The sequence below is a fragment of the Antennarius striatus genome, chromosome 3 (assembly GCF_040054535.1).
Source record: "Antennarius striatus isolate MH-2024 chromosome 3, ASM4005453v1, whole genome shotgun sequence".
NCBI lineage: Eukaryota > Metazoa > Chordata > Actinopteri > Lophiiformes > Antennariidae > Antennarius > Antennarius striatus.
The window spans coordinates 25,825,984-25,838,309 of record NC_090778.1 but is presented as its reverse complement, the minus strand read 5'-3'; the positions used below and the strand labels follow the sequence as shown (position 1 = coordinate 25,838,309).

General features: G+C 42.2%; 2 protein-coding genes and 1 non-coding gene across 4 annotated transcripts; 2 read left to right on the top strand and 1 right to left on the bottom strand.

Annotated features, from left to right (window-relative positions):
• Positions 1–118: 118 nt before the first annotated feature.
• On the bottom strand, positions 119–3,412 carry ubl4a (ubiquitin like 4A). 2 transcript variants are annotated; one of them, XM_068311373.1, is made up of 5 exons: positions 3,344–3,389; positions 3,213–3,247; positions 1,941–2,046; positions 1,618–1,826; positions 119–706 (listed from the first exon to the last, which is right to left on the bottom strand). In XM_068311373.1, coding segments are annotated over exons 1-5 (459 nt in total). In that variant the 5' UTR covers positions 3,345–3,389; the 3' UTR covers positions 119–598. The 2 variants fall into 2 exon arrangements, with proteins under 2 accessions (XP_068167474.1, XP_068167473.1); XM_068311372.1 differs by having other exon boundaries at positions 3,213–3,412.
• Positions 3,413–3,933: 521 nt separating this feature from the next.
• Positions 3,934–12,256, top strand: prkg1l (protein kinase cGMP-dependent 1, like). Its single transcript, XM_068311598.1, has 20 exons — positions 3,934–4,043; positions 4,886–5,078; positions 5,158–5,281; positions 5,442–5,608; positions 6,113–6,226; positions 8,032–8,137; positions 8,332–8,395; positions 8,637–8,714; positions 8,884–8,978; positions 9,130–9,195; positions 10,169–10,237; positions 10,319–10,415; positions 10,532–10,671; positions 10,748–10,837; positions 10,977–11,118; positions 11,191–11,354; positions 11,441–11,563; positions 11,739–11,801; positions 11,895–11,961; positions 12,043–12,256. Exons 1-20 carry the CDS (start codon positions 3,936–3,938, stop codon positions 12,124–12,126), a joined length of 2,154 nt encoding a protein of 717 aa, XP_068167699.1. The 5' UTR covers positions 3,934–3,935; the 3' UTR covers positions 12,127–12,256.
• On the top strand, positions 9,390–9,471 carry trnal-aag (transfer RNA leucine (anticodon AAG)). The gene has a single exon. It is a non-coding gene; the product is annotated as a tRNA-Leu (tRNA).
• Positions 12,257–12,326: the final 70 nt, after the last annotated feature.

Genomic DNA, 12,326 nt, shown 5'->3' with positions numbered 1-12,326 from the left:
CACATTTTAAAGCTGAAGATGACTAAAAACCATCCCCTTTACACATAATCTGAAATCTCTAATATGTTTGAGAGTTATGTTATAAGATTAAAAAAGAACAAATATCTTTTTCACTGTTTTAATGTCTGTATATATAAACATGTTATTTACAAATCATACAATGAACATCAGTTAGTTGCAGAATAAAACATGTATTTACTGTCTCCTGGTTATTATGATGCAATCACACTCAGCCACCATCCGAAGCAGATAAGACTTTCAATTTCCTTCCAGTGGTCTCCCTCTGGGAGTCACAGCAGCCAGAGATCATATGAACACCAACAGAAATGCAGCCTTTATATTCAAATATTATGTAATCAGGTCTTGTGTCATGACAGCAAGGTCATTGACAAGGACCCATTCAGAAGAGGTTTCCTTATCCAAGTCCTATGGTCACTGATAAGAAAGCCCTGCTGTTGTGATGATCAAGTGCCATCGGTGTTCACGTATCCTGGCCTCGGAGAGATGGCTGACATGCCTCACCCTCTAAACTCTGTTTGCAACTCTTATTACTGATCACAAAATACAACCACATTAAGCAACCCTCAGCAGGGCATTGTTAGTCCATGTACGAGGTATCCATGCCCTCGACTTCAGGGTGAAGCAGCCTCCCCGCCAAGCGCTCAATGTCATCAAGGCTAAGTTGTCGAAGGGAACGTTCATAATCCTTGAAGAAAAACAAAAAGGAAAATAATGAACGACAGTGAGTGGAATATAAATTACTGGATTTAACAGTTTTGTGTGAGGGAGGGTAGTTTTAAACTGAGTTAATAGGAATGATGACACCCCCCAAACAGTTGGGTAACGTGCAAAAACTCGCATCACAATAACAAATCTCTGCAAAGTTAACTATATTTGGTCTTAACACCAGTGCATTGTAATTTATCAGCAGTGAGCGTCTATGTTATCCAAATGCCAAACTATTGCTTCACACTGCATTTATAAAAGCTACCTATTAAAAATAAATGTAGTCAGGAAATTTCAAAATCAGCACATAAAACTTGGATGTCATTAAAACAAGTCAAAACAATTATATATTTGATTTGACAATTGACCACCACAGAGTTCATTAAAGGGCAAAAGATGAAGTTTGTTTTGAATAAAATTAGCAAATATTGATTAGGTAAAAAAAACCATCATGTCCCTTAACATTAATAATTCAGCAAAGAGTTTTTAATTTGGCAATTTTATTCCTTCACCTGGAGCAAAACATCAAATTAATGAAGTTTTACAATTCAGATATGGTAAATATCCACAGGTCAAATACAATATTTTCTGCACTATAAGGCGCACCTAAAAGCCTTTAATTTTCTCAAAAACTAATAGTGCGCCTTATAATCCAGTGTGCCATCTATATGAAAAAAGTTTTAAAATAGGCTCTTCATTGAAGGTGCGACTTATAATCCAGTGCGGCTTCGATATCAAAAAGTTTTAAAACAGGTTGTTCATTGAAGGTGCGCCTTATAGTGTGGAAAATATTCTAAGTTAAAAATCTTTAATTTAGAGGAAAACAAATATAAAACTGGTGTGGTTATTACTAATGCATCATGTTTTGGAGACGTATGACATTAAACACACCTTAATAAGCTGTTCGTGAACTTTAGCTGCATCTGCAGGACTAAAGTGTCTAGCAAGGATAGTGGACACAGTCTGCCACACTCTTCCCTGTGTGCTGCTGCTGCTGCTGGCGACCATTCCTGACGCTCCTGTCCTCTCCCCCACTGGACGGATTACAAGATTCAATTTAGCCTCAGGCCCAATGGAGTAATCACTGAGTCTGTGCTCATCTGAGGAAAGCAATACAGCATGTGGTCATCAAAAATGTACATATTTGATTCCTTTGCTAAATGAAAAAGGTACATCAGTGCAACTACAGTTATGCTCGAAGACGGTGAAGCTACCTGCAAGAGCTTTTCCTTTATACAGCAACCGCTGCTGGTTTGCTGGTATATTGAGGCGTTCGGACACAAGTTCCTTCACTGTGGAGACCTTTTCATCTTCACTCACCTGGAAAATCAATGACAAGATGGAAAAGGTTTCATTGTGCAGTTAAATTTGGCCAGCATTCACCGTTTTTTTTTTTTTTTTGATAAGAGTATTCAAATTGCAAAAGTGCAGCAACTCAGAGATCCTCACATTGCATCATGTTTACATAATATATACACCTAAAGGAAATTCCTATGCACAAGTGAATAATGCATCTCAGTTGTTTGAACTGGCCTCTTCAACACCTTATTCATGTATGATAAGGGCCTACAATCATGTCTTATCTCAATGCAGAAATGGCTGATAACAAACAGTAGATTAGATAAAGCTTATTAATACCAAAATGGGAAATGTAGGTTTTTAGAGTGTGATTATGATTGACTGTTTTAGGGCAGATCGAGAAACACTGAGCACACGATCACAGCCACGATTTAAAGGATGAACCAACCACCTTCTGCCAAATTACTGTAATAAATCTAATAGCAATGCACCCAACACATTTATACAATGCATCTCTATTCCCTTTAATTTGATTACTAGAAAATAATAGTCCCAGTTCCTACACCTACCTACAATGATGATGGACTTTATGTGTAGTTCTTTACAATTAGCCCGCTTGAGGCGTTTGAGGACATTTGTGGCCTTGTGGCCTGTCATAGCTCAGCTTTTAACATTTGTGATTTTATCCATCAGAGATAAAGGCAGACTACTGACAGTGAGACTTGTGCTGTCAGTCATGTATCTGAACATGCCTGACGAAAACCTTCGTGTAGAATCACCTAATGAGGGGTTAGAGCTCTCACTACATGTGTTTGAAAGTCATAAAGAAGAAACAGGATGAAATCCCATACCATTTGATTTTAAAGTCTAAGAGCAATGCTGGTTAACTGTTACCCACAGTAACGCCGGTTCATAAAAGATCAATAAGTAAATGACGCTAGCTCTATTTAGGGTACGTTTACAAATTTCCCCACTGTGGGACAATAAAGGTTTATTATTATTATTATTTAACTAACTTTCACAACGATAAGTTGGGATCTTTGTTATGTATGATCTCAGCAGGGCGCTTGCCTCGCTAAGCATGTGACACGACTACCGGTGTGAAGTCGTCTAGCTAGCTTGCCTACAAAGGCTAACACCAGGAGATAGCAATTAGCATGTAGCTTATACGGCGGCGCTGAACTCACCTGTACGCTGCATTCTTTTCCTTGAAGCGGTTTCACTGTAAGGATCATTTTGGACGATTTACTCAACAAAATACAGCCACACAACAACACCTTCAAATGTTAGCCTATAAAATCTACACAAGTAGCGTTACTTAGCTAGCCCCATGTAGCCACACGGCTTCCTGTCTTCAACTGCCCATCTTATTCTCCAACCTATGCGTGATGTTGCTGCTCTCTGGTGACGCACCACTGCCACCTTGTGGTGGGAAGGTAGTACTGCAGCTGATGGCAACAGCCCGTGGAGAATTGTTGTCTGAAAAAAAAAAATCAGCTTAATTCAACTATTCTAGTCTGAGTTTTGCTATAATTGGTATTTAAAGTGCATAATTAATACTTAGGGTAGACCTACTAGATAGTTACTTCTAATAGTTTTTTTTTCTAAAGCCTCATTCCTTTCCCCCTCTATCTAAGTGGAATAGATGTAGATAGATCAAGTCTGGTCGGTAATTACAGCCAGCCTCTTTGACAATTGTTAAATACCTGGGGAGACAATGATTGATTATCCAAGTAACACCAAGGCTCAGAAACACCCCCATAGACCCCCTGACCCAGTTGGGATCTCGCCTGTGCAGTCTCCCGGATGATCTCCACTGTCTGATCATGTGATTGCTTGATGTCTCTGCCCAGCCCTGGACAGCCCCGAGTAAGAGTGGAGCGTTTTCCACTTGGGCGGGTATAGGAGAGATGCGCACCTGTCTGCTGCTGGATGGACTGTCTGCTGCTGCCAAACAAGGACAAACATATTCGGGACAAACGACAGCGACTTCCACACCGCCAGAAGGGCTGAATGTAGTAAGTGATCTTTGTGTGCGATTTGTGAGCACGTAATCCTGTTTTGCATGACGGAGCATGCAGTTGTGTTCATAAACATCATATTATGAATTTCAAAGCGCTGCTGTCAGGTTCTCACCAAGTCGTTCATTTATGATAAAGGTTATTATAGACGCGCGTTGCTCCGGGCGCGCATTACCACCCGAAATTATTATTATTTTTTTATTCCTGGCGCGACTCAAAGTGAGTTTGACTTAATAAAGCGTCTTCTATGACCTTATCCTTATCTGACTTGTTATATTTCCTTGACATTATCATAGAAACACGTCGTTTTTGTCCGTTTACGCGCATATATTAGATGCGCGTAAACTCGTCATTATAATAAGGTGAAGGGAAGACAGGCGAATGAAGTGGATGCGTGAATATACTTTATCTGTGATACTGAAAACCAAGTGCTACTAGTTCATGTAGAATAAAGACGTTTTCAGTCTTGTGTTATACTGAACAATGTTAGTAATTATGTGTTTTAAGTGTAATTATTAATAATAATGTGTATTGGAAACACAGAATAAACTGGTGTGAACCCACCCCAAACCCAATGTCAGCCAGGACTGACCTTACAAAGCAAATAAGCCGCTATAGAATTATGGATTACTCATTTTTCAAAAATTAATTTAACTAAGAACTGAATATAAGGACTAGATGTGGTTGGATCGGAGAGAGGCTGCCAAGCTTTGAATAAAATGAGATTGTAAAATCAGACAGAGTCATATTTCTTGTGTAGCTGGACCCAATCTATGTATCTCTGCACGTCTGTGTGCAGTGAAGGATATTTTAATGTGTTATTTTGCCTGATATTGCAGGAGATGGGTACGCTTCGTGACCTCCAATTTGCCCTGCAACTTAAGATTGAGGAGCTCCGACAGCGAGATACACTAATAGACGAGTTAGAGCTGGAGTTGGATGCAAAGGATGAGCTCATCCGGAGGCTGCAGGAGGAACTGGATCGCTACAGAGCCACGGTGTCCCTCCCAGGACCCTCTGCCGCCAGTGCAGGTTCTCCACATGACGCTTTTACCGTACGCTTGTGCAGGATGAGCCTTTCACCTCATTTGTTGTATCTTCTTCTTCCTAGTTTGCTCAAGTCATATCGCCGACAAACAGAGAAGCACAAGGAGAACAGTCGTTTCCGAGCCTTTCTGTCTGGACCCGGCAACCGTGGCCATGGTTTCACATAAAAGCTGCGACAAAAGCCATGAGTAAGCGCACAAAAATCTGCCTGTCAAATGCTAAAGCTCACAGACTCAGAGTTAATGGACATCGTAATAATTCTCCAACGCTACAGCTCGTGATACTCCAAATCGCAGCAATAGCACATTTGTTAAATGTCACGTCAGTATCCTGCTTTCATGCCCTCAGGTCTCAGAGGCTGATCCAGGCAGCGTTTTTGAAAAGTGACCTGTTGAAGAACCTTGGGAAAGGAGAAATCAGAGCCATTTTGGCCTGTATGTATCCCACCGCCATCGCTCAAGGCTCCTTCATCATCCAGGAGGGGACCATCGGGACTGAGGCTTATGTTTTAGAAGGTAAATCATGCTCCCCTTGCAGTCCCAGGAGACGCATTTCCCTTCCGATGACAGGCGCGAAAGAGCGGCCAAATGAAGCCGTTAGTTTTGTCCCAACTTTCCGTGTCATTTTTCTTGCTGTTGGCTCGTAGTTTGATGAGATATCAAGGTGACGCTGTTCTCCAACGTGGTGATGAGAGACTTACATGTTTCTCCAAAGAGGAAAAGAGGCTTTTCAGGGAATAACAAGTGACTCACTAGAAACTTTCTGCTGAATTGTCAAACTGACCTAAAAGACGAGGAGACGCAGGTTGTGCTTCATCACCGCTTGATTATCCTGAGGAATCTTGGCTGCATCAATGACAGCTGATGGAGAGGAGATTCTCCTTGTTTTGGCTAACAGATTATTGTTGTGCAGTTTGTCTTGGACACCTGAACGTCTTTGACAGTTTCTACGTAACCCAAATGCAGAAAAACGTCTCTGTGTCGCCGTTTGTCCTCACCGGCTGTGTGTTTGTCCAACAGAAGGGAGGCTGGATGTGACAAAAGACGGATCGAAGCTTTCCACCGTCGAGCCAGAGGACGTGTTTGGAGAGCTGGCGCTCCTCTACGACTGCACACATCCCTACTCCGTCTCAGGTAAAGCGACTCCTTGGTTTTATGTTTGCATGTCGTTATCACTGGAGATCTGACGGCCAAAAACACCGGTAGAGTTTCAAGTGAGATTAATTTTGATTCGGTGGGGATATAAATAATTCTTGTTTAAGAGAATATCACGAGGCGGATTTCTGGCTGTGGCCTAAGTCAGACGTCTGTTGAATTTAGAATCAAAGTCTTTCAAGATCTTACACAACGCAGCTTCAAATGGATTTCTTAGTGATGCGGAGGAATTTTAAACATTTCTTGCTTTAAAACCAAACTTTTTGAATCCAGCATCTTCCTGCCAATCCGGCATCCGCTGAATGAATTTTTTTTATATTATTCACAAATTATCATGAATGCAATTTGCTCTTTTCACAGATGGATCTTAAACTATATTACACATTTCCGATCTAAAGAATATGTGATATTCTTTTGAAATAGAAAAGATGCCATCATTTCCTGTCATCCTGGGGGGGAAACTTTCTCAGATATTGCCTCTTACAAGTGACCCGATTCTGCAGAAAATGAAGGCTGTGGAAACTGATTGGAAAAAAACAAACAAACCATCACATATGACTTTTTTTTTAGTAGTTCTATTCATCTCATCTCCTTTTTTTGCTGCTTTTTTCTCCCCAAATTTTTGGGACAAGTCAGTTTTTCCAATTTACTGTGTCTCCTCTCTGGTAATAATGCCCAGCTTGTGTCAGTCATTTTCCTTTGTCGCATATCTATTTCTCTCTATTTCCCCGCGATGTGCTCATGTCCCACTGTATTTATCGCTTTCCTGACCCGGAATTGGTTTCTTTCTTCAACACTGTCACCTCTGAGCATCAATAAGACTTGTGGTTTCTACCATTGTCAGAGTGATAAAGGCGCAGATGAAAACTGGGCTTCATCATCAGCTTGTGGGAATTTAAAGGATAGATTGAAGAAACTGGAGACACTCCTTCCAGACCAAACATTTCTGTAAATAAATCCCCTCCACACATCTATGGGCATGCATAAATTCCAAAAATGTGTTTGACGTGAGTTTCTTTCGTAAGTTAGAAGTATAATTGTTATGTTATAATGGCACATTTTAAATTGAATTAAATTAAAATTTCATTCTAACGGCTTGAGTCCAGATTTCTTCAATACTGGAGGCTCCGACTGATAATTGTTTATGCTAGATATTGAAACGATTGGTTTTTAAATATTTGTGATGTCACTAATCATAGTAATAAATTCCAGCTATTACAGTAAAATGTTCAGTGAGCCTATAGAAGATTTCCAAGGCTACAATACAATCCTCTGCACACATGTTTGAAAATAGATATCAAGCGTATTTCTGACTGACTCGAGTCTTTAATTTGACGTAATGCTTTATCTTTTGGATCCAAATGGAGCTCTGAATGGTGAAAACTGATGGGGTGCATCCAGATAAAGGAATTGAGATATTAGGGCTGCGTTACATTTATCAGATGAAGGCTTCTCCATTAACACCAGGCCTCAGCTCACAAATCAATATGGGTCATTATTAATTTAGGGCAGTCTTTTCAGCTCTATTATAAAGAAAGAGGGTAATAATAGATGAAGGAATCAGATTGGATTGCTATTAAAAGTTTCATTCTGGGAGGAAAAATGATGCTCCATGATGAGTTCTTCCCGACTGTTCTTAAAGGCTGATTCTACGTCGCGTTTCCACGTCCATCACGAAGCGCGTAACGTCTCAGAGCTGCTTCAACGCCTCAATTTGTGATGCTGTTTCCTTCCGTCTGACCTTCAACGCCACTAATGCAACCTTTATCACTTGTGATCTGCAGCACAAACAGACAGCAAGCTGTGGGTTATTGACCGCAAGACCTACCAGACCCAACTTATGCAGACCGCTCTCAGCAGACGTTCGCATTCAGTGGAGCTGCTGAACAGGTAAACATCAAGATGGATGCTCCTAGAAAGCTGCTTTAAATTCTGGTGTCAGAATGTCACCGGCTTGATGTTGCCGCTTGCAGAATGACCTTTCACATTGAAGGTGCTGAGCCACCCGGAGACAGGAGGGAAATGTCAAATCCAACCACTTCTAAACCTGTGATTGTTCCTTCTGTCACCTTGTGTGTCTGCAGCGTTCCCTTCCTCCAGTCACTGCCGGAGGATATCATCCTGCAAATATCTGATCGCATGGAGGAGGTACAGATTAGATGCTTGAACATCTTAACCACAGTATGATACACCTGACCTGTCACATGGAATCCAGTCCTGTAGATAATGTGTGCATACAGTAAACATGATTGTTTACAGGCGGCTCCGCTGTGGTTTCTATTTTGAGCTGTGCATCAGTTAGCGCCCGGCGCTAGGACAGAGTCAGAGCTAATCCTTCCTTGTATGACAGGTGGTTCTAGTTCTTTTATTTATCTGTCATGTTTCATAGGCTCACTACACTGAAGGTGACTGCATCGTTCGGCAAGGCGCCACAGGAGACAAGTTTTACATCATCAGCAAAGGCCAGGTACAGTTTAATGCTGCTCAGATGAAACCAGGCGTTCATAGCAGAACGTTTGGGTTGTGGAGGACGAAATGTCAGCATACTTTTAGTAATTGAACTATAGTGATGACAACAGATTTGCTTCTTGACTGCATTGTTCCTCACCGCTGCTTCCCTTCCATTACCTCGCAAGGTGAGAGTGACGGAGGGGAAAGGAGGTCAGGAGGAGCAGATAGTCGCCTCCAAGCTCTCCGAGAGGCAGTGGTTTGGAGAAAGGGCTCTGTGGGGGTAAGGAGGAAATGATGCTGTGCAGGAACTTGTAATGAATACACCATGAGGTGGTGGAAAAGGGTCGCTGGTGCCAGAATGATAATCATGTTCGTTCTTTCATTCCCTGGTTTGCGTTGATGACGGCGTTGATGATTGTCTCTGTCTGCAGAGACGAGGTTCAGCCGGCGAACGTGACGGCAGCTGGAGAAGTAACGTGTTTGACCATCGACAGAGAGTAAGAGGAATCATCTATCTATCTATCTATCTATCTATCTATCTATCTATCTATCTATCTATCTATCTATCTATCTATCTATCTATCTATCTATCTATCTATCTATCTATCTATCTATCTATCTATCTATCTATCTATCTATCTATCTATCTATCTATCTATCTATCTATCTATCTATCTATCTATCCAAGAAGGGTAGCGTGGCCGAGCGGTCTAAGGCGCTGGATTAAGGCTCCAGTCTCTTCGGGGGCGTGGGTTCGAATCCCACCGCTGCCAGAAGTTTTGTGAATTTCCCAGTTTGGGATCAATCAAGTGTATCTATCTATTGATGAAGAAAATAGTTCATATTAATAAAGGATTCTCATTCTGATTAGTTATCTCAGCATGGAGATAGTAAACCGCTGCCTTCAGCTTGCCATCCTGCTGGAGTCAGTCTGGTGTAACTGGGACACTCGGGGGTCTCTAGTTGCAACACGCCGTCCCGGTAGCTGAAGTTCTACCCAGGAAACCCGAGTAGAGTCCAGAATTAAAAAATATGGCCGACCACGTGAAAGCCACTGAACAACAGAGGAAATCGTCTGTTGAACTGAATCCCAGTACAAAGAAACAGAAAAGAACAAGTTTATAATCTACGCCTTTAAAATAAAGACATGTAGAATTGATTTTGAGAAGGCTTCCGGAGGGCAGGAGATCTGCATGAACCAGGATCAAGTGCGCTTGACAGCTTTCCAAACGTTTTTCTCCTGAAGTTTCCGAACGCTTCGTTGGAGTTCAGCCTTCGATATCAGCGAGGCAGGCAGGTAGACTGGTTACGCTCTCGTGGTTATTGGATTTTAACGAGACGTACAACCGTAGCGTCATCAGTATTCCATCGGCACCATACGTTATGACTATATCAGAGCACTAAATCACGCTCATGTGGCTTTTTCAGCGATTTTTCAGATTTTTCTTGTGCTTTTTTTTCGTGTTGCAGCTCCTTCAAGGACATCATCAATGGGTTGGTGTTCGACTGCAGTCACGAGGCCCAGCAATCCAAAAGCGAGTGAGGAGCATTTCAACACTATTTTCTACGACAAGTGCTTGTAAAAAGGTATGAGCTCACCTCTGGTTTCCCTGTGAGCAGGTCAGACACGGATCCGGAGCTGCTTTCATCAGCCGCCTTAAGTGATTTCCAAATTATTGCCGCTCTAGCCGTTGGGGAGTTCGGTCACGTAGACCTGGTGAGGGTTGCTCTTTTTTTGCAGCTCACACACAATGACACTGATGGCCGTGGCAGACGCCTCCTTCGTATTTTCATGTTTCTATAATGCAATCTATTGATTTCTGCCTCTGTCAGGTGCAACTAAACAACGACAGCAGGAGGGTTTTCGCAATGAGGGTCCTTAAGAAGAAGCTGATCCTCAATGACGGTCAGAGAGAGCACATCCTGAGAGAAGGACGCATCCTGAAGGAGGCTCGTTGTCCCTTCGTAGTCAGGTGGGATTTTCTTCAACATTAATCTAATCCAGATGGATTAGTTATATCTAAACGATGACACTTTTATCAATGGCAGGTTGTATAAAACCTTCAGGGATGCTGAGTGCCTATACATTTTAACAGAAGCTTGTCTTGGTGGGGATCTCTGCAGTCTTCTTAAAGATGCGTAAGTACATTTGGATGAAGGGAAATTAAGGTTTTTATAGTCCTGCATCTACATCACTAAATTTTGACACTAATCAGGGTTCGATGTCTTAAACCAGTCGCATCACAAGCAGTTATTTCCCTTCTCTGAACCGTTGCAGGGGATATTTGGATGAATGCAGCGCCAGGTTCTATACAGCCTGTGTTGTGGAGGCCCTGACCTTTCTCCACAGCCGAGGTGTCGTCTACAGAGATGTCAAGCCTGAGAATGTGGTTCTGGATGAGCGTGGTTACGCCAAACTGGTAAAAAAAAACCCAAACCAAGCAATCAAATTCTCTAAAGCCACAAATGCATTGATATGTGGCTTTATTCAGATTGGGTCCAGATGTCTGAAGAAGGTTGAAGCGGGTGAGAAAACCTGGACGTTCTGCGGCACACCTGGCTACATGGCACCGGAAATCATCCTGAATAAAGGCCACGGTGTGTCTGCAGACTTCTGGTCACTGGGTGTTTTTTTGTTTGAGCTCCTGAGCGATGGGTACGTTCCATCTGAGAATGTTTTTGGATCATCCCGCCTGCGATGGTTTTGAAGTGATCCTGATAACCTCCTGTTTTCCTCTCTAGACTCCCATTCAGTAGCTCCGACCCCATAAAGATTCTCGCAGCAACCGTCGGTGGCATCGATCAGATCGACTTTCCAAAACCCATCAGCAAAAACGCCTCCAGTCTCATCAGGAATCTGTGCAGGTGCTGCAGATTCCATGAATTATGATTTCAAGGCTAAGGCCAGGATTCTAGCGATGTTATTATGCTTTTACTTGCAGAAATTAAGGAATGAAGAAATGTTCTGGACCTGCTGGACTGTAGCACCACCTCTGATCATTAATTCATACTCACATTTATTCTTGTTTCCACTGCTAAGGAGCAATCCCTCAGGGAGGCTGGGCAGTCGAAGAAATGGGGCCAAGGACATTCAGAAGCACAAGTAAGACGACGGATTTATAGCGCTGGAGAAAAACACTGAGGCCCTGCCTTTGAAACGCGGTTTTATAGGATGTGATGTTCTGTTTTTATTCAGATGGTTTAAAGGTTTCAACTGGGACGGGCTGCGTAGCGGCTCACTGAACCCTCCGGTTATTCCCAAAGTAAGATACGACGTGTTATCTTTCATTTGCATTGAATGGATCTACTTTATCTAGAAAGAGTGATTCCTTTCTGTCTTTCAGGTTAAACACCCTTTGGACAGCAGTGTGTGTGACCGTTATGCTGAAGGCTCAGAGGAGCTGTGCACAAACTGGGATGATTTCTGAAGATGATGAAACAGAACACAGAACAACCTGTCGGGCGAAGCTACAGCACCATTAGGATGAGAGCCCACTAATAATTCACTGTCCCCCTTATAACTGCCCCAAAGCTTAGATTTTCAGACCTAAACTATTAACTGCAGATATTATTTGTTTAACAAGGTCACAGTATTTTATATGTAAAACGTATTTATCTGTATTATTTA

Bases quoted from the DNA above. Each gene is read 5' to 3' on its own strand.
- ubl4a (XM_068311372.1), bottom strand. From the start codon at position 3,260: ATGATCCTTACAGTGAAACCGCTTCAAGGAAAAGAATGCAGCGTACAG. The intron at 1,827-1,940 runs GTAGCTTCACCG...TGCTTTCCTCAG, and splicing joins TAAAGGAAAAGCTCTTGCAG to ATGAGCACAGACTCAGTGAT. The intron at 707-1,617 runs GTGTGTTTAATG...TTTTTCTTCAAG, and splicing joins TTCACGAACAGCTTATTAAG to GATTATGAACGTTCCCTTCG.
- prkg1l (XM_068311598.1), top strand. From the start codon at position 3,936: ATGCGCACCTGTCTGCTGCTGGATGGACTGTCTGCTGCTGCCAAACAA. The intron at 8,396-8,636 runs GTACAGATTAGA...CATGTTTCATAG, and splicing joins TATCTGATCGCATGGAGGAG to GCTCACTACACTGAAGGTGA. The intron at 10,416-10,531 runs GTGAGGGTTGCT...TGCCTCTGTCAG, and splicing joins AGTTCGGTCACGTAGACCTG to GTGCAACTAAACAACGACAG.